Raw genomic sequence first — 19,359 nt, 5'->3', positions numbered from 1 at the left:
TTCCGCGACTCGCGCCCCCGACGAGCATGGCAGGCATCGCCCATAACACCCCACGTCCTCCCCTCGAGGAATTCAGCTCCAGCTCGTATCAAGAGAACACACAAGCTACGAATACATCCTCCTCGCGGGCGGGTTCCTTCTCCGATAAGGAGAATCGCGACGGTACGGAACGGGATTCTTCTCGCGCGGAAAAGAGAAAGCAAGTCCGAACGATGGACCCTTCGAACCCCACACCTTCACAAAATGCTTCAGCAAACAAGAGGCGGAGATTGGCAAAAAGAGATTCTAATGTGCAGAGCCAGAGTGGCGGTCAGTCGCAGAGGCGTCGGTCAATACAACTGACCGATAAGGACTTCTACGATCCGGATCAGGATATAAATGAGCGGCGGCGCATTCGCAAGGGCTTGAGGGACCTTACAAGAGAATTGAATGGTAAAGACCCTTCCAATGTGCAGCTACGTAATTGTCTTACATATCTCCAGACTCCCGCGCCGAATTCCTCCAGGCCGGAAACGATGGCATAGTCAGGACCATAGAAAAGGCGAACGAGTACTTTGTACATGTCAAGCAGACCTCAGATGCTACCATTGACTCTCATCTCTTGGTTAATGCGGCGGATTTGTCATACAAGAAGACGGCACAACTTACTCTCGGAGATGCGACTGCGGGAATCGACGTCGACGAGTTCGTCTCCAAATGTATATCATTTATGCGACGCGGTCTGGAGGACGCGGCATTCGTTCCTCCCAGCAGCACTCAACATCACCGCCAGTCCACTCAACGGAGAGCTCGGGGAGAGGATGAGGACAGCGACGAAGATGTAGGAGACGCATTGAACTGGGATTGGCTAGGCCGTGCAGCCTGCTTCCGTCACAATGCGCGCCCGTCGGTATCCGGCTTCTTGCTGGGACCTCTGTCAGTACAAAAACGCGTGCGTCAGCAAACACAGCGCAGAGCAAGAGAGCGCATCGATCCCTCGCAAGCGGTGCGGCCGCAGGAGCTTCAGGAGGAGGATCTCGATAAGCAGGAGACTTCGGATCTTACTACTCTTTGCACGGCTATAAATAAACTCTTGCGGAAAACGCAACAAGACGGTCAAGAAACCGTAAACAGGGTATTGTCCCAGTACGAGGGTGAAGTTACTGAGGAACTCGTACAGGAGGTGATGGATAAATATAACGTCGCCGATGACGGCGGAGTTCCCCTCTTCCGGTTCTGCATCAACCCGAGGTCATTTGGACAGAGCGTGGAGAACCTGTTCTACGTGAGTTTCTTGGTCCGGGATGGCACTGTTGGAATATCGATGGATAGCCGACAGCTGCCAACATTACGTGCGTTTTCCCGTTCTATTGAATTGAGACACGTCACCTCTAGTATCCCCATGCGCTTCTAGTTCAATTGACTAACATAAACCCTCCAGAGGCCGCAAGACCCTATGCACCCAACGAAGCTCAGAGGAGAGGAATCCAAAAACACCAATCAGTATTCAGCCTCGACTTTGAGACATGGCGAGACCTGATCGAGACTTTCAATATCACAGAATCCATCATTCCTCATCGCGAGGAAGAGGAGCAGTTACAGAACAGCCGTCCCAGAGGCTGGTACGGCTAGACTGTTCAAGCTAATGTCCCTTTCTTTTCGGAGTTGTTTTATTTGGGAGGCTTCATTGTTTTACACGGTTATATGATTGATACCCTTGCTGTTCGTTCGGAGCTTTCAGGTTGCATCCGGAATGTACATATCTGTGGTATCCTTCATGCGTGTGATGATTAGAAGGGCCTCCATATGCATGCATATAAACTAATGTGATGTGGAACGTAGGTTATGCTGTTGTCTCATTCTCCGTAAAACTGGTTACCGACGTTCTCGGCGCAATATATTATTAACCCCATGAAGTAGTATTGAACCACAACGTAGCTACCTGGATGGGTCCGTTTCGACACCAGATTGCTATTAATAATTAGAAACTTTTTTGTATGTCGTGACGCCAAGAAGCTGCCGAAGATGATGGGCCCTGCAAGGCTAAGTATGGAGTATTATGTGGAGCGCGCTAGTCATTGTCTCCAAGTCTTGAGTCAAGGATAAAGCGGGGACGACGAGGCTTAGCATCTTAAAAGTCTCACGAGGGAGAAGAGAAGACCGATGCCATGCTTCATGGAATGTCAATAAATGCCTAAGACCTATGTATCTTGATCCTGCTATTTATCTCTCCGCGATAAAAGTTCTTCAACCACGCAATGAGTCATTTTTCTTCTTCCAGCTTTCGGGACTCACAGTCATGTCAACAAAACCATACCCGTCTCCCCTCAAAAACGAACCCCTAAGCTCAAAGCACACGCATACGCTGATCCTACTCCACGGACGAGGGAGCAACGCCGAACGCTTCGGTCGCGAGCTTCTTCGCTCATCAAATCTAGCTGCTCGTCTACCAACCGTGAAGTTCGTGTTCCCCACAGCACGCAAGTGCCGATCAACCGTACTCAAGAAGATCCCAATCAATCAGTGGTCCGATAGTTACTCCCTGGAAGACCCGAATCGGAGCATGGATCTGTAGGTTGAGGAGCTGTGTCAGACTGCGCGGTTTATTCGGGAAATTGTTGAAGAGGAAGCTGGTATTCTGGGAAGGATGGACATCGAAGGATTATTTTGGGGGGGTGTTTGAGTCAGGACTGTGCGGCGGGGATATTCACCCTGCTAGGTGGTATAAGTGAAGGTGAAGCGAGGCAGGGCGCGTTTGTTGGCATGAGTGGATGGTTGCCGTTTGAAAAGCAGCTGAGTGATACTCTTCGACCGATTGGCGGAGCTGATGATCGGTCGATGTCCTCCAGGACTGCAAAAGAGACTGGAGATTGCTTAACTCGGATTGGGGATGCTATGAATCATCCCAGCTCAGATTCATATGATGAAGATGGAAGTGAAGATGATGGAGATAGCACTGATACCAGTACTGAGGGAGACGATGTTGACAGTGAAGACAACAACGATGTGGGGGGGTGCAGACGACATTCTAGATGCGGTAGACGACGATGGCCTTACCCCAGCTTTCAGTGATGACAATGATGTTTTTGATCCATTTGCGCGAGATGAAAGCACCGTGAGCAATCCACAAGCTGCTGGGTCTCCGAAGGCTCAAGCCCTGAATCACATTCGTGATATTCTCAATCTTCCACCATTGTCACTCAATGACGACGATGAAGATAAGAGTCATGGTCACAGTGAAGAAGAGCTTTCCGCTTCTGCCTCGACTTACCCCCAACTTCGAACACCTATATTTCTCGGCCATGGCTCGGACGACCCCGAGGTCTCAGTCCGTCTGGGCGAACGAATGACGTTTCTACTATCTGAGAAGCCGCATATGGATGTGACTTGGAAGGCCTATGAAGGATTTGGACACTGGTATAAGGTCCCTGATGAGACTGATGATATGGTAGCGTTTTTGAAAGCCAAGGAGGATTTGTCAACTACAGATGAGTGACGCTTTACGAGATTAATGCTAGCTTCAGATCATGTTGATGATCGTTGCGCTAGATGTGCAATGAGTCTTCTACGGAGAAGCATACATGCCACAAAGCGTCGTTGTCTCGGTGATTAAGCTATTATCATCATCAGTTTTCAATAAAACGAAGTGTGCAGGTCTGAAAATTCCGACCAGAAACGTCTGCATCATGATAGTTTTTGGAATGAGGATTCCTCAGGGACTTACTATAGGGGACTTGATGCTGATCACATAGAAAATGGACAGATATCGCAACATTTTCCAGCAACAAGTATTCTGACTAGGAAGCTCCTCCTGACAAATCCGTATTACTTAAAACGGAATATGTATATGTCTATCCATGAACGGAAACCTGTGGTGCCTGTACCGAAGTTCTCAGCTCAGAACACCAGTAACCACATGGAGTATGGAGCCGTCATCTCTACTGCATAGTTCGGCTCCAGAGACTTTGCTGCTTTGCTATTAATAAAGACATTTTGATGAGATGCTAAGAAGACAGAAAGACGGTTACAGGGCTGAGCACAATTAGTGTGGATCTCCAGGGAGAAAGCGGGGATTGAGGCTTATCATCTCAGCAAAGCCTCACGACCGACATCATGCTCTACAGTACCTGTTCCTCAGTGCCTAGAGCAGTAGGCCTGCCATGTCCTCGCATTGGTTTCTTAAGTGCAGTAGTGAGCTACGCACCGCAGGACGCTATGATGACATTTTGCTCTTTGCGTAACGTTTAGCTTCAACCCCTCGAACAATGGCATTGAGGCCAGATAACGGCCAAGTTTTACCACTAACCACTATAATCTTGTTCCTTAGTATCAATTGGAAACTCTCTGATGTCTAAGTGAGGCAGAGCTGTCTCGAATTTCCCAGTCGCATAAGATGTTTATCCACGGGAGGCAGTGATCAGCTTCCTTAGTTTCATGCATGCGTCACCTCCGATCTGGGCGCAAGGGGTGACGTTCTAAGATTGTGGCTTACAGGACAGTGACAGCTTAAAGGATGGGTTAGAACGTACTCTTTCAGCTGGGATGGTACACAACAGTACCTCTGTTGAAAGGGCTTGCGTCGACGCATTCGGATCCTGCTCCGCATCGAGTTTATCGGACGCTGATAACACTGACGTCGTCGACCCCGCAAACCAACAACACCTTGTCGACAGACAGTGAAAGCAAGAATACACAGAAATCAGCGACTGAATCGTAATCGGCTATACAGTCTTCAAATCTGACAGCTTCCCATTATGACATCCACTCTTTTCCCACCGAATCCCTCGGAGGTGATGGTGATCCGCCAGGTGACGCCTCAGGTGACAACAATTAGCCTGCCATTCTCGCGATTCGGACTTCTGAAATTTGGTGCGCGAGGGACGCTGGGTAAGTGCTGCTCCAATCCCTGATATGCGACGGGATTGCATATACTGACAATACATTTCTCGACCAGTCAAGATGGGCTCCGGCTCTCTCGCCATCTTCTCCCCTGTCCCCCTCACCCCCGAAGTCAAAGAAACAGTCGCATCCCTTGGAGGAAAACTCAAGTACATCGCCGCCCCCGACATGCAACACCACATCTTCGTCACAGCCTGGAAGGAAGCCTTCCCCGAAGCTCAGATCCTCGCGCCACACGGGCTGTGGGAGAAGCGCCAATCCAACTCCGACCCCGCGACAAGGAACACCGAATTCACACACATCTTCACGCCGCAGGACAGGGGCAAACAGAAGAAGATCTCGGAGGAATTCAACTCGGAGTTCGAGGTCGAGTACGTCGACGGCCACGCCTCGCGGGAACTGGTCTTCCTCCACAAGCCGTCCCGCACCCTCATCGAGGCCGACCTTCTATTCAACTTGCCCGCGAGGGAGCAGTATTCCAGGGCGGAGAGCGGTTACAATTCAGGCATCATGACCAAGATCATGATTCCGCTGCTGTCGACGAAGCTACCGGTGACGTGGCAGAAACGCTTCATCTGGCATCTCACTGCGACGGCGGACCGCAATGCGTTTCGGGAGTCGATGAAGCGGATTGATAAGTGGGATTTTGATCGGCTGATTCCGTGCCATGGGGACGTCATTGAGACGGGCGCGAAAGGCGTGTTTAGGAATGTTATGGAGTGGTTCCTGGATGGGAACTAGTGTGCGCATCTCCCAATCGATCGGAAATGGCTACAAGGTCGCCTTTTCATTTTCTTTAAATGTTTGCACCGGCTGGTTGGGTTCTGGGTGGGAATACGGAAGGCGTAGTCAGATGATGATTGTTTGATACCCAATGCATGTGGGGTATGATGTATACTATAATGTCTGTTTTCCTTTATCATCTACTTATTTCCTTCCTGCTACTAGTCTTCTGATTGAAGAGCATCATATGTAACTTCCTTTTAAACGAGCGATGTATGATTTGAAAGGCAGATTTGGTATTCCAATGGTGCTGGCATTTCCGCCGTAAGATCTACAATGAGAATAGATCAATTAATATATTTACTGTATATGCGAGACAGGGCGTATATAGCTAAATATATGGCACCGTACAAACAGAAAAGGAAACCCCTTAAGAGCTTTTGCCCCCTGGGATATCCCATCACCATGCTCATTAGTCACAGGCAATATGATACAAAACAAACATAACCAAACCAACCCAGACCCATCAGTCAATCAATCAATGACACCCCCTCGCATACCTCCTCAACCTTACATAGTTATACGGCATCGGCGCCATCCACCCCGCGACCATCGACACCCCCGCCGCGACCCAGAACCTGGGATCTTCGACTGCCACCACGCCGCCCGTCAGGTGGTAGTCGACGAGATTCTGGACGGCCTCCATCGTGGCCATCGAGACAACGCTCATGCCCATGGCCGTTTTGGCCGCGAGGGGCCAGGGGAGCTGGTCTTTGCTGCCGAAGTGGAGCAAGGTGGTTTCGAGGAGGAGGGAGGTTAGGAGGCCGGATGTTACTGTTAGCATTAGGCATTGTATCTCTTTTTTCAGTTATTTCTTTTTCATGAAGGGTTAAGGAAGGACTTACTCGAGATCGGCATTATCGTCCCCATTCCAAGCGCCGTATACCTCTGTAGGAGCCACATACTTGAGAAGTCGCCTGAGGTGCAGCCGATAAGGCAGCGTGTCGTGTTGACCGCTGCTCGTTTCCAGGTTTCTCGGGAGGTCCAGTAGCTAGGGCTGAGGAGGCTTTGTTCTGCATTATTCAACTGGTGCTCGTGTTTTTCAGGCGTGGCTGATGAACTTGAAGACGAAGAATCGAATCGAGTTGTTTGGATAAGTGCGGTACTCGAGCACTTGTATGATGGATTCCAGGCGCATTTTGTGAATGCAGGTCTGGGCCTGCTCAGAGCCAGTGTCGGGAGGTTGATATTGCTCATCCTCAACGAGAGTATGCCCCAATTTCAATAACGAATGGTGGTGACCTGCAGTTTTCAAGCGACTCCAATATGTATATTCTTCACGCAGCTCGAGAACAGATGTCAAGGACAAGATCTGGATATTAGGCAGAGAGTTGTTTCTCCAGTTATTTTTCTCCCTTCAACGATGAATGGCAAAAATTGCCATGTGTGACTCGCCAGAGTAGGTATGAGCGTGATAAGTCTTTTTAGGAAATGCGTACACAGTGGAGCTGAAGATTTCTTGCTGTGCAATGTGTAGTGTGGACAGACCAGAAATCGAATCACGACTAAAGGAATAAAAATGATGCATCTATGTTGTACAGCAAATCAGCTTGAGATATACTTGCGCGTTACGCAAGATTATGTGCCTCTGTTTGGGTCTAGGGACTGCACCAAATCTAGATGCTCAAGAATCTTAGTACTAACATCTAGTAGTATCGAGGAACATGAAAAGAGCTCATGCTTTTGAACCACATGCATCTATAGTAATTTTTTTGTCCCTGCTGAAATTCAGCGTGGAACCAAAGGAATGGATCAATTGAGAGGTAGACAGACGGCTTGCCCTGACAGGAAAAGGTGATGATGTTCTTGGGCTGCGTCAGCCGCAGGTTACGTCATCGCCTGTTTACCCCTGCCCGACACTCGTGATATCTTCAAATCCCATACACGAACAGGTAAGCTAGTACCTATCTTTGAGCTTCGCAGAGACCGGCACTGTTTTAGGGTGATATGACGCAAGCACCAGCCCCCCTCGAGTTTTCGCACTCCATGGCGCAGGAAGCGAAATGGCGTGTTTTTCGGACCTGGAGCTGTAAAGTGCACGATTGATAATCAGACACCGAAAGCTTCCTGCTGTTCCCCTGTTGGTTGTTAGCCACATCGCGCGGCATGATTTTTCAAGGGTTTTTTGAGTTGCGTTGTTGTACTGTATCACGTTATGATGTACTCTGTACGGAGAACTTGCTGTAAAAATCATGCACAGAAGCATACCCGAGTCAACGGCAAAGCCCTATCCCAACTCCTGCACACGCTAACTGGCGGTCAGCACCTCTGATGATCCCACCAGCATTCTACCAATCACTCCAACATCCTGGGAGACCAGCCAAGAGTAACAGCGCTCTTCGCGCAGGTTCTGGGCTGTCATCACGGGAGTTGGGCAGAAGTCATACGCATGTGGCTCGCGGGCGACCAATAGCCGGAGCCTTTTGCTGCAGATCAGCTCACCTCCCTGATATACGAGCTGTGAGTTGTACAGTAGGGCGAACGTCATGGCCTCTGCGCCACGTTCCTGCACCATTCAGGGCATCTGGGCCCGCTCTTAGGGAAGAAGAAGATGGAAGAAAAAATGGCCTCACAAACGGCGCTAATGTAGCTGTCCAAGGAGACGATTTTCAGGTGGCTTGACCAGACCAGGGATGTCTGTCAGACGGAGAGGGAGAGCTCTGTGATCTGCAATTCACGCAAAAAAGCTTTAAAGACGTGGCTTAGCTCCTCTGTCAAGTTTCTGGCTGGTTTTGATTTTTGCTCTTTGCTGTGTCGTCTGCTGCCTGCGCTCCGGTAGCATTCACTCGCAGTGACTCGAACTGAAGTATAAAAGTCAGACGACGCTTCTCTGACTCCGGCTCCATTAGATTTCCGATAACTTCACCTCTGGCATCTGACAGATTTGATTCATTTCTTGCTTTCGCAACAGAGGACCTCCATCATCATTTCTACGCGACTTTAACCAAGTCACAATGCCAGTCTTCTCGCGCATCTTCTCCATCTGCCTCCGTATTGGAGAAATCGCCTTTGGCGCGGTAAGTCTTCGACCTTCTATCTATACCTGTCCCCTAGTCCAGCTAGATAGCTAACGAGCCTCAAATATAGGTGGTCGCGGGTATCATCGGCCACTACCTGCACCTATACTCTGGTGCCGACGTCTGGCCTGAGGCCCGCTGGATATACACCGAAGTCATCGCAGGACTATCGATTCTTCTTGGTGTTCTCTTCCTGATACCTTTCGCTGCAGGCTTTTATGCCTGGCCTGGTACGTAGAAATCAAGCTCTTTATCCTTTGTTTTGCTTCACCCCGCTAACTCTCAAGCAGTCGATTTCATCATATCCCTGGCCTGGTTCGCTGCATTCGGTGCTCTGGTGAACATGATCCATCGGCTCGATTGCGGTGGAATCTGGGATTGGGGATTTGTTAGACGCAGTGGCATATGCGCTCGATTCAAAGCAGCTGAGGCGTTCAGCTTCCTCTCCGCCATCTTCTGGTTGGTTTCTGGTCTCGTGGTACGTCTTCCTCCCTGTTAGCTATCCTCTGCACGCCCATATACTCCGAAAAGTTACAATGCTGATGGGTTACTTTTCTGAAGGGGATTTGGTTCGTGTCCCGTGCCAGACGCACAGCTGTTGCCAATGGACCGCCGTAAGTTTGACCTCAGGTTTCTTAATGTGTTATGCTTCAGGATCACTGCTTCCTTTTTTCCCCCTCTGTTCACAGAAAGTCACCGTTAATAAGCGTTGCTAATATATTATTAGAGGCAAGCGTGGCTGGTTCCGTCGTAACCCCTAGACCCCATCTCGAAGCAGTATCATCGATGGCATCATCAGCGACAAAATGGTCTCGTTGCTATCGAATCCCACCACTGGAATAGGTTCCCGTGGAGGGTACCGCGTGTAATTGTTGCAGGATGACATGAGACATGATTATCATCTGATCCTCTTGATACGACTCACGACTCTGTCTATCAGATACCATGATGTTACATTTTCATGTTGAAATCCAACAAAATCCCCCAACTCCCCTTACAATTCGATTGGAATTAGCTATAGCTACATTTATTTAATATCCAGACTCCCCGTTAATTGTTTCAACTTCATAGAAACCAGTTGAAGATGCGATAAAATCAAAGTGGGCAAGTTATGTGAAAAGAAAGCCTTTATTGACTTTGATACCCCCACACGTGTCTTTGTGTGTGGCTTGTTAATCTTTCTTATCTGTTTCCTTATCCTTTATTTTACTGCGAAAACGACCCTTATTTAGCAAAAGCTTCTCCATTCATCATTACCTATCTTATCTTATTAAGCTGTCTTTCACATCCTGTTCGAACAGTATGTATGTAGTGGTAGCTGGAGGGGGATACCAATATCAAATTGGTTCGATCCACTTCGCTCTACTTCTCTCAGTGTTCGCAAGGTACCTACAGTAGATAATGACCATATCACCCCCCAAAGTGAAGACGACTTATGATACCCTAAAGTGACACAAACCATGGGTAGTAATGTAATAATTCATCTCTCATGCAGGAGAGGGACACTTAGGTTCCACATCATGGACACTTCGTCCAATGGTGGAGTAGGACTGATTATTTCCAAAAAAAAAAGGTATATCGGTCTGTATCATATCTACAGCATATCATAAAACGCAACAGCAGGCTTTCTAGGACATTTTTAAATTGCTGCGAGCAGGGCGCGTGGCATCTTAGCTATATTACCTAAGGAGGTAATGCATGAATATCAATTCCGTGTGACAACTGAGAGTGATGTAATTCATCACGTGGATTTCAAATATTTGGCTTGCTGTATATACCCTATCTGATTCCATATATCCATTATCGCTCAATATCACTTCTAATACCCAAAAAGCACCAACCCCGCAACCGTACACCAGCTCCAATCCCACTGACTCGCCTCCACCAAATCATCCACGTTGAGCATCCCAATCCTACTCTCCACTAGAAAACTCCACACCCAATTCCTTACCGAAACAGGCCACCCGGGCGTGCTCCAAAACCTCGACACCAGCCCCCTCTCCGCAGCCGCTTGGATCAGCGTCTGGACAGTCTCTTTCTGCTTCTCACTCATCCGTCCAGACCACATGAACCCGATGGCTTTCCGCAGCGAGATACTCGCGTAGTACGAGTTCTCAGGCGTGTAGGCTTTGTTGGTTGGTAGCTCATTCAGGGGAGCATCGAAGAATATGTCACGGTAGGGTGGAATTTCGACGATGCGGTCGAAGGGGGCGTCGCCTGTTGCCACGACGGTTCTGGGCCGTGGAACGACGGTCTTGGTGGTTCCGTTCCAGTGGGAGAGCCATCCCCGGGACCGGAGAGGGGAGAGTTGGTCGTGGACCATTGGGTATAGGTCCGGGTTGGGGGTTTTGAAGTCGGTGAGGAGGGTGAGCGTCGCGTTGGGGTCCATGTCGGAGACACCGGCTGGCGAGGTATCAGAGTCGAATGGGGTAGGAGCAGTAGTTTACGTGTTATTGTTCTGGTGAGAGAGGATCTGGACCAGAGGATTGATATCTAGGCTTCGAAGGGTGCGCTCCGGGGTCAATGATCGTCTGGTATGCCCGACCAGAAGGTCGGATGTCCCGTTGGCGTCTTTGCCCAGCCAGATGTCGGCTTCCACGCCCGTGCAGCCTGCGGCGAGGGCGTCGTAGAGGGGCACCTTTCGGGAGTAGTCATTGTGGGAATGGCATGGCTTGGGGAGGATGTCTCGACTGAAGTCCTTTGGCCAGGGATACGTCCCGTCTGTGAAGTTGGCGGGTTTGGACCAGGTCTCGATGATCTGTTGTAGGCCATCCGAGGGCGTGTGCGGTGAGAGGCGGTGGATTAGTATAAACACGAATATGAACCAGATGCTATAGATATCAGTGGACAGGTTCATAATTGTGGATGTACGATGAGACCACATTACAGAATAGGAACGCACATGGCTACAATGCCTCCTGGCAACAACAGACAGACTCCAATTTGGAGAAGTCGATTCTTGAATCCATTTTGTCGTGCAAATGCGACAATGCTCAACGATGGTCTGGTAGGTGAACAATACCAGGAACTCTTGCGGCCAAATCGACGAGGAGCAGTAGGATGCGAGATATCCGAGTCCGTATCACAGAGGAGCCCGAGTCTGCTGAAAAAAGACCCGGATTGCTGTGCAACAGGCTCCTATGCGATACGCTCATCATGAAGTCTCACAAGGTATATAGGGTCATAGAAAGATATATTGATATTTGATAATCAAGAGGGAGCAATTTCTGAAATAAAGACGGTGAAGCCATTTTTATACAAAAGCAAACACAGCCCAGAAAGACCTGCCCTAACCTCAATTGACCGGACAATGCAACACATTGTCCATGCTTCATTATTGAGCGCTAAAAAAATAATAAAAAAAAAGAGCACATTGATAACATTGGCAGTTGTGCGGGTTGCGACATCAAACTATCTGTACCGAGTTTGGGGGCCAAATGGGGGCGAAGAACCAACATCATACTCGATGCGGGGGCCAACAGTACAGCTCAGCGATCAAGTGCTGGTTCGATCTTCAAATTTTGGTTTCATCTTTCCCTGTCGACTACATGGGTTCTTTGTAACAGACATGAGTTGATGTTGGTGTGTCTTGGCAGGGGAGCAGGCAGACAAGTCGTAGTGGCGGTGCAGTGAATATCCCTTCTGCCTTCCACCTGATCTTTGCTTCCCAGTTGATGTTGAAGCAGTTTGATCAAAAGTGTCACGTTTAGCGGCTATTCGTACTATTATCATAGTTATGGAGAAACTACCTGATGAGTTGCAACAGAAAATCCTCAATTATGCCATGATTCGGGACACTCCATTCTGCATAGAGGAATGTATCAGTGTGGCAGAGAAATCCGCAAAAGGTGAGCAGAAAATTAGGTATACCCGTATATCAACCCAAGATAAAGATTTCAGCATACTAAGAGAATTCAAATCTAGATTCCAAACGGCATGGTGATGATTGCGCGGATGCTGCGCTGCAGCTGCTTCTGTCGAAGGTAGAACCCACCCAAGTCTCCCATCTGCTGGACTGGCGCATTGTAAATGGAACATGCAGACGTTTCCGCAACCTGGGCAAGGAGGCCTTCTTCTCCCAGAAAGTCTTCGGCATGAGCGCGGAGTTTGCGCACAAGTTGCGGAAGCTCGAAGTCAAGAATCTCAGCGTGGATGACCAGCGGACGGCCCTCAAGTACATCTGCTCCATCATCTTCTTCGAGGCCGTTACGAATACAGCCAGCTCGTTCTTGACACTGCCTCGCCGCATCTCGGCCTTTCCACGTCTCAAACGTTTAGACCACATGATTGGTTGGCCAAATGTATTTTCCGCTCGTTTCATCATTACCCAGCTCGAATATCGAAAGGAGGCTTACCATGGGTTTATCGAGGCTCTGGGGTGCATTGGGGTTCCAGTGGATAGACTGGAAATTGGGATCATCCATTGCGAGGACAGGGCTGGGGACCCAGATACTGGCTACAATGATAGGGTTATGAGGGCAGATGTCTATCCTTTGCTGAGATTCAAGGGGAGTCTGTTGGCAAAACAAAAGGCGAGGATGCATTGAAATAGCATTATACGGCAGGTCACAGCTGGTGGTGTCTTCATTTCTAGCGTGCTGCTTCGAAGATAACGTCTAGGATATCTTTAAATAAGACTACGAACGAGATGTCTATTCATTCAAGCTTTGACAATTGCTGAATGGATACAATATGATTGACGAGCTCCAAAATGCTGAACGACTTAGCGAAAGTGAAAGAAAGGAAGCGAAGAAAGACATTAAACGTCAAGGATCAATCAACAACAATTAGTTAGAATGAATCGTTTATATCACAGATTGACTTTTTTTTCTTTTCAATCCCTTAGATACCAGTCATCGTGGGGCCTTTGATAAATATGCCGCCTTTTGAGCCCTATTGAAGACTGAAAATGGCTGATCAAAATCTGTTTGGCGATCCCACGCCCACTGACGGAAGTTTTCGACGGTTACTTTAGCTGGAGCACTTTCCTTCATCCTCTTTCCGAAGGCCTGTATAACACCGTTGGATTTTTCGTTGAGAGTTTGCTGAATACGCTAAATGCTACAAAAGAGACCCCAAAGGGGACAATGTGACTATGCCAGTGACAAACAAGAAACATGGCTACCAACGAGCTCCAGGCCAGATTCTCAAAGATGTCGACCTCGTCATCTACCGATCAGACTCCGCCCGCCCGAGGAACCACGCTGGCTGAGAAGCAGGCCGCACTGCGGACGGCCCAGAACTTCCGCAGCGACCCCTCATCCGTCTCAGCTGCGGATGCGCGGAGCGCTGCATCCACGGCCAACAACTTCCGCCAGCGGCACGGCGACCAGATCCAAGCGGGGATGAACAAGATCAGCGGGCTCAACGAGAAGTACGGCATCACAAAGCGCTTCAACAACTTCGTCGAGGACCACCAGTCCCCCGCGAGCACTGCGCACCAGTACATATGTATAAAAGTCAAATATACCATTGAGTACACTAGATGAAGCACCATGAAGCCCATGCAAGGGCCTTTAGATAGGTAACATCCGGAAAATGTCCTCCTACAAAAACCTGTCCACTGTGATGTGTAGGGAAAACACAATAATTTCTTCGGTTATTTCCCACCAAGGGCTACAACTGAGTCGGAAAGGTATCTAAGCGAAGGAGGCCTACCTTGACAGCCCCTTAATGAATAGGTAACTCTAAAACCATATAGAATAAAAAGATTGAATAAAGATTTTTGACAACCATTGTAATTCATATAGATTGCTATTTACAGCGGAAAAAACCGCCCATACATTGGGTATATACTAGGGAGACATTGAACGGGTCATTTGTAAAACACAAGTGCTCTCAGCAATTCGTTCCGGAGGGGTTGATTGTTTCCATCCACCGACTTAGCAAGATAGCGGAACCATGATATTTGCAAGTATTGTGCCCAAAAAAGGAAGGTATTCTTGGGCCATCTGGAGGTCTATTATGTCGCTTAGGGAGGAGAGTTGCAAGAATTCTATAGCACATCTTGGCAGCGCCAAGAGAGAAGATGCGAAGCGCAAAAAGAATGGCATCGTAATTGGTGGCTTTTATCATGATGCATCATCCGCGAATCGAACGCGGGCCTCATCGATGGCAACGATGAATTCTACCACTAGACCAATGATGCTTCATGTGATGATTCTTCCGTCGAGAACGACAATACATATACACATTTTCCGAAGAAATGACCTAGGAAGACTACCTAGGTAGCCTCTGCCGCCTTTTAACCTTATGGTAGCAGATTCATCCTTTGTTGGAGGTTGCCGGCTCGGACCTCGCCCGACCAGCACAAGAATTTCATAAAGTACAACTATTGGAGCCATGCTAGGATCCCGCCAGAGCTCACCCAAATGGTGCTCTCTTGCCTTAATGCTCCTCCAGAAACCCCCTCTCAGGAGTATGATCCTTTGGCCGGGTACACCTGCGTGAGCAGCAAATGGCAGCAGCTAATTGAGTCTTGCATCTGACAACAGAGCAATTAGACAAGTTCAACCGTATTGCACATACGCAAATCACTACGGCGGCGCTCTCTTACATCCTCCATATTGATCTTTCGTGTTCGCTTGATCCCTACGATAAATATGAGGTCTATAGAAGGTTTGAAAAAATGACAAGGAGCGGGGACGGAAAAAAAACGAGATCTTTACCCGGAAGGAAGATACATCACTGTTCAAAAACCATACACTTTCTGCTCAGGTCTCTCGCATCATACCTATCTCCTACCTTTGTTAAGTAGGCAGGAATGGATTTGTTTCGGAAGCGTACTGCCAAGACTCCCCACGTTTCTTATGGGGAAACGTTCCAAGACTTTGCTATTGCCGTCCTCTAATTTCGAAGCTTGCCATATTTGTGGGAATTTTTTTCTGTATTGATCCACTGCCATGTGCTTATTCTCTGAGTGGAAATCAGAATGTGTGTTTACTATGGGACACTTCATGGCTTAGAGTTTTCCAGCAATAATGTGACGGAGTGGAGGTAGTACACACCATTATCTAAAAACCATGTTATTGGTAGTGCCGCTTGACCAAAAAGTGTCTAGACAACTAGTCGCAGCCAAGTAATACCTAGGTATATCAGAAGATGTATGTTAGCTTTTGCAGAATAGAAACTACGTCATTCTGGCCGTTCACAGCGTGCGTGGAGCCCCAGGTAAAGTAATGTGGTCAGCAAGAAACTTCTACCAATAAGAAAATTCATCTATTCTGTGCCATGCACTCAGCATTCTACCTGGTAGAGTAACATTAAGTTCTGAGCTAATTAGTAGGAATGGAAGTTCTGGATCTTAACTTGCACTAGTAGTTCTAGACCTAACCGGTCTTTAACTGCTTAGGGTAGAGTATCTACGTAGGTAAGCTGTTGGAGTGCAACTGACAGCTACATGGTTCATAATTGAAAAAGGTGTTCCGATATTAGTTTTTTACATATGGATAGTAGATTAGTATGGGGTGGTCTCATTGAGTATCTGTTATTTCTAGTGATAAGAAGTCAAGAGTTAGAAGAAGCCTACTCGTCGTGCTCACGTACAGTATGTATGTACATACTTCGGTGGTTCCATGCTCGGTTGAGCCCCATCATACAGTATACCTATCGGTACTCTGTACTTCAACCTACGTGCTGCTAAAAGCTACCACATCTCATCACATGCAATCTTATACTATCCCCTGTATCTTAATCAATCCTACTTTAATAGTCAGTCCGGCTGACGCGGCACCGTCCGGGGGGAGGAAAAGATGGAGAGGGGTGCTGTCATGCATCAGAGTAAGAAGATCCGTCCCATTCCGGACTTTATGGCAATCTAATTGGCTGGAAAACTAATCCTCCTACCACACCAAGCCCGTGAATCTTGTATTAAGTAGAAAGGGGGCTAGGGTCGTATATCGAAATGAGCTAACATATTGTGGGACAGGCTGGAGGCTTGAGTTAGTTAATAGCTGGGATTGAAGTACTTGTGTAGAATAAATTGGTGTAAGATCACCTTCAAGGACTCTTTTAAATAATTCTATTACTATTCATGCGCTCATAGATTCGGTATCCCGAAACCATGAGACCATTCTTGGTAGTGCTTTGTATATCCTCCATAGCTGCTGCTGCTGTTGCTGCTTCAATTTCTACGGAGTGCGTGACTGAAGAACCACCGAGCATTAATATTTATGACCCGGTGGGTACGGCAGTCGCTGCCCCAGTTGTCAAGATTCGGAATGGGACAATCATCGGCTCGAGATCTGGACATGTCGATAGCTTCAAGGGAATACCATACGCACAGCCTCCCGTCGGCGCGCTTCGACTGAGGCCTCCGCAGTCTATCAACAGGCCATTTGGGACGATCAAGGCCACTTCTCCCAGGCCAACTGCATGCCCTCAAGTGCAAAACTTACAGCTCAACCTGTCTTCTCTCCCACCGGAATTGGAAGCTCTCGTGGAGGATATGCTAGAACTTCCTGAGCCCCAGGGGGAGGATTGTCTGACTCTGAATGTGTACAGACCGTCGGGCGCAACACCTTGCTCGAGGCTTCCCGTTGGACTCTGGATCTACGGCGGCGGGTTCCAAAACGGAGCGACTCAGCTGTACAACGGAACGAATTTGGTCAACAAAAGCATCCAGCTCGGACAGCCGATGGTGTTTGTCGCCATGAACTATCGACTCGGTGCCTTTGGCTTCTTGGCCGGCAAGAAACTGCAGAAAGAAGGTAGCACGAATCTGGGTTTGAGAGATCAGCAATTGGCGATGCATTGGGTACGGGAGAATATCGAGAACTTTGGTGGTGATCCGTTTAAAGTGACAATATTTGTAAGTGGGCTCCTTAGTACCTGCCTCTGAATCCTCTGAGCAAAATATTTCTAAACTCGAAGAATAGGGGCAAAGCGCTGGTGGAATTTCGGTACTGGACCACATGGTGATAAACGGGGGCAACAACCTTTACCACGGAGAGCCACTGTTCCGAGGTGCAATAATGGATTCTGGATCGATCTTTCCCGCGAATTCCGTAGCGTCAAGCAAGGCACAAGCAGTATACGACCAGGTTGTGGAGGCCGCTGGCTGCTCTAATCACTTCGACACACTTGCTTGTTTGCGAGCATTGCCATATCAAAAGTTTCACGCAGCAGCAGAAACTATTCCTGACGTATTTGGATTCCAGGGCGTGGATATATCCTTCCTCCCACGATTTGATCCAAATGATGACTTCTTCTCAGAGTCGGCGGAAGTCTCCATTCGATGTGGCAACTTCGCAAAGGTTCCGATCATAATAGGAGACCAGGAGGACGAGGGTACACTGTTCTCGCTTGTTCAAATCAACATTACATCCTCGGAGGAACTCGTAGAACATCTCAGGACATACTACCCTGAGATCGGGCGCCGAACTCTGGCTGGCCTTGTCTCAAAGTATCCCAACCATCCCTCCGCGGGCTCACCATTTAGAACCGGAAGTGAGAACCAAGTTTATCCCCAATACAAGCGGCTTGCAGCTATCTTTGGCGACTTGGTCTTCCAGTGGCCGCGTCGGACATATCTCTCAGTTGCCGCATTTCAGGTTCCAGCTTGGAGCTATTTCTCGTCCTATCTATACGGAACACCTGTTCTTGGCACATTCCATAGCACTGACATTCTGGCGCTGTTTGGAGGAGGGATTGGCCTTATATCTGCTGAAGCGGTCGACTCGCTGCAGACTCACTACATCTCCTTCATCAACCACCTCAATCCGAACACATTCTCTGACAGTGTCGTCGCAGAAACTGCGGATCAATCTAGAGAACCTCTGATACCACAAGTTTTTCTCGGCGATGACAGTGGTGGCAGTGTCATTGACAGTCTGAATCGGATTCGAAACTGGCCGAGATATGATGAAACGAGAAAACTGCTCAATTTCGGGAACCATTCGAATAGCATCATCAGAGACTATTTCCGAAAGAAGGCATTCGAGTACTATGTACATCATGTTGAGGAATTTCGTTTCTGAGGCGGGGTATGAAGAGTCGCGCGGTCATCTGTGTCTCCTTGCACTGTCTGGTCCATCGGGGACCATACTTCAACATCAACACTTGATTGCTGTTATAATTGCCGTGACTAGTTGCCGAGTCTCTTGTTTATGTCCGCTGCTGAATTAAGTGGATTCATCTGCAGGTGCCGCAAGCAGCTGGTGAAGTTCCTTGTCTGTTGGTACCTAATTCTGGCTACCGTTCCAGGACCGTCCTTCCACGCTTGCTGCCGCAAGTATGTCTTAGGATAAATGATCACAGTCGTTTTCCATATTTCTTAATGCACTGCATTTTATCTTGGAAGCAGTCTTGTTGCCAAGTGTTGCAAGCGCTAGATCGATGGTCGTTTCCATATCCTCAGACCGAGGGGGTAGCAATACCTGTGTGCGAGCAACAGTACCCCATCTAGTGTTCATCCAGCAGTTGAAGTATCTCCTTCGGCTCGTTGTTCTGTCATGCGATCATCAATCCGTCCAAACATACTGTATTATGGTATGCCATCCTTCTCTATCCGTGACGCTTTGTCTCAATTACGACACGGAGATCTGTGGTGGTTGAAGGTTTGCCTAATCTCCCAGTTAGCACCCTCATCAAGCACTCGTTATAGGCCCCTAGTGGAGCTAATGAGCATTACAGCCATCTGATGCGATAGTAGGAACAATGGGCTACCCACCGGAAATGATAT

At 48.3% G+C, this 19,359-nt stretch overlaps 9 protein-coding genes and 1 non-coding gene across 10 annotated transcripts; 7 read left to right on the top strand and 3 right to left on the bottom strand.

The window, feature by feature from the left end:
• Positions 1–26: 26 nt before the first annotated feature.
• Positions 27–1,611, top strand: VTN00DRAFT_6113 (uncharacterized protein; the record flags this gene model as incomplete). The annotated part of the gene is made up of 3 exons (XM_069432714.1): positions 27–432; positions 483–1,331; positions 1,421–1,611. 3 exons carry the CDS (start codon positions 27–29, stop codon positions 1,609–1,611), a joined length of 1,446 nt encoding a protein of 481 aa, XP_069288545.1.
• Positions 1,612–2,983: 1,372 nt separating this feature from the next.
• VTN00DRAFT_6112 (uncharacterized protein) lies at positions 2,984–3,475 on the top strand (the record flags this gene model as incomplete). The annotated part of the gene is made up of 1 exon (XM_069432713.1): positions 2,984–3,475. One exon carries the CDS (start codon positions 2,984–2,986, stop codon positions 3,473–3,475), a length of 492 nt encoding a protein of 163 aa, XP_069288544.1.
• Positions 3,476–4,733: 1,258 nt separating this feature from the next.
• On the top strand, positions 4,734–5,619 carry VTN00DRAFT_6111 (uncharacterized protein; the record flags this gene model as incomplete). Its single annotated transcript, XM_069432712.1, has 2 exons — positions 4,734–4,866; positions 4,934–5,619. 2 exons carry the CDS (start codon positions 4,734–4,736, stop codon positions 5,617–5,619), a joined length of 819 nt encoding a protein of 272 aa, XP_069288543.1.
• A 520-nt stretch (positions 5,620–6,139) lies between these two features.
• Positions 6,140–6,858, bottom strand: VTN00DRAFT_6110 (uncharacterized protein; the record flags this gene model as incomplete). The annotated part of the gene is made up of 2 exons (XM_069432711.1): positions 6,140–6,435; positions 6,507–6,858. The coding sequence occupies 2 exons, from the start codon at positions 6,856–6,858 to the stop codon at positions 6,140–6,142; spliced, it is 648 nt and encodes a 215-aa protein (XP_069288542.1).
• A 1,757-nt stretch (positions 6,859–8,615) lies between these two features.
• Positions 8,616–9,439, top strand: VTN00DRAFT_6109 (uncharacterized protein; the record flags this gene model as incomplete). Its single annotated transcript, XM_069432709.1, has 5 exons — positions 8,616–8,678; positions 8,749–8,908; positions 8,969–9,156; positions 9,240–9,292; positions 9,406–9,439. 5 exons carry the CDS (start codon positions 8,616–8,618, stop codon positions 9,437–9,439), a joined length of 498 nt encoding a protein of 165 aa, XP_069288541.1.
• A 1,058-nt stretch (positions 9,440–10,497) lies between these two features.
• VTN00DRAFT_6108 (uncharacterized protein) lies at positions 10,498–11,535 on the bottom strand (the record flags this gene model as incomplete). Its single annotated transcript, XM_069432708.1, has 2 exons — positions 10,498–11,081; positions 11,178–11,535. The coding sequence occupies 2 exons, from the start codon at positions 11,533–11,535 to the stop codon at positions 10,498–10,500; spliced, it is 942 nt and encodes a 313-aa protein (XP_069288540.1).
• Positions 11,536–12,414: 879 nt separating this feature from the next.
• On the top strand, positions 12,415–13,225 carry VTN00DRAFT_6107 (uncharacterized protein; the record flags this gene model as incomplete). The annotated part of the gene is made up of 2 exons (XM_069432707.1): positions 12,415–12,526; positions 12,603–13,225. The coding sequence occupies 2 exons, from the start codon at positions 12,415–12,417 to the stop codon at positions 13,223–13,225; spliced, it is 735 nt and encodes a 244-aa protein (XP_069288539.1).
• Positions 13,226–13,831: 606 nt separating this feature from the next.
• VTN00DRAFT_6106 (uncharacterized protein) lies at positions 13,832–14,167 on the top strand (the record flags this gene model as incomplete). The annotated part of the gene is made up of 1 exon (XM_069432706.1): positions 13,832–14,167. The coding sequence occupies one exon, from the start codon at positions 13,832–13,834 to the stop codon at positions 14,165–14,167; it is 336 nt and encodes a 111-aa protein (XP_069288538.1).
• Positions 14,168–14,755: 588 nt separating this feature from the next.
• On the bottom strand, positions 14,756–14,826 carry VTN00DRAFT_t89. The gene has a single exon. It is a non-coding gene; the product is annotated as a tRNA-Gly (tRNA).
• Positions 14,827–16,740: 1,914 nt separating this feature from the next.
• Positions 16,741–18,655, top strand: VTN00DRAFT_6105 (uncharacterized protein; the record flags this gene model as incomplete). Its single annotated transcript, XM_069432705.1, has 2 exons — positions 16,741–17,487; positions 17,555–18,655. 2 exons carry the CDS (start codon positions 16,741–16,743, stop codon positions 18,653–18,655), a joined length of 1,848 nt encoding a protein of 615 aa, XP_069288537.1.
• Between the last annotated feature and the right edge of the window lie 704 nt (positions 18,656–19,359).

The sequence above is a fragment of the Thermoascus crustaceus genome (assembly GCF_041956765.1).
Source record: "Thermoascus crustaceus strain CBS 181.67 unplaced genomic scaffold VTN00scaffold_3, whole genome shotgun sequence".
NCBI classification, from domain to species: Eukaryota; Fungi; Ascomycota; class Eurotiomycetes; order Eurotiales; family Thermoascaceae; genus Thermoascus; species Thermoascus crustaceus.
This window is presented reverse-complemented; position numbering and strand designations above follow the sequence as displayed.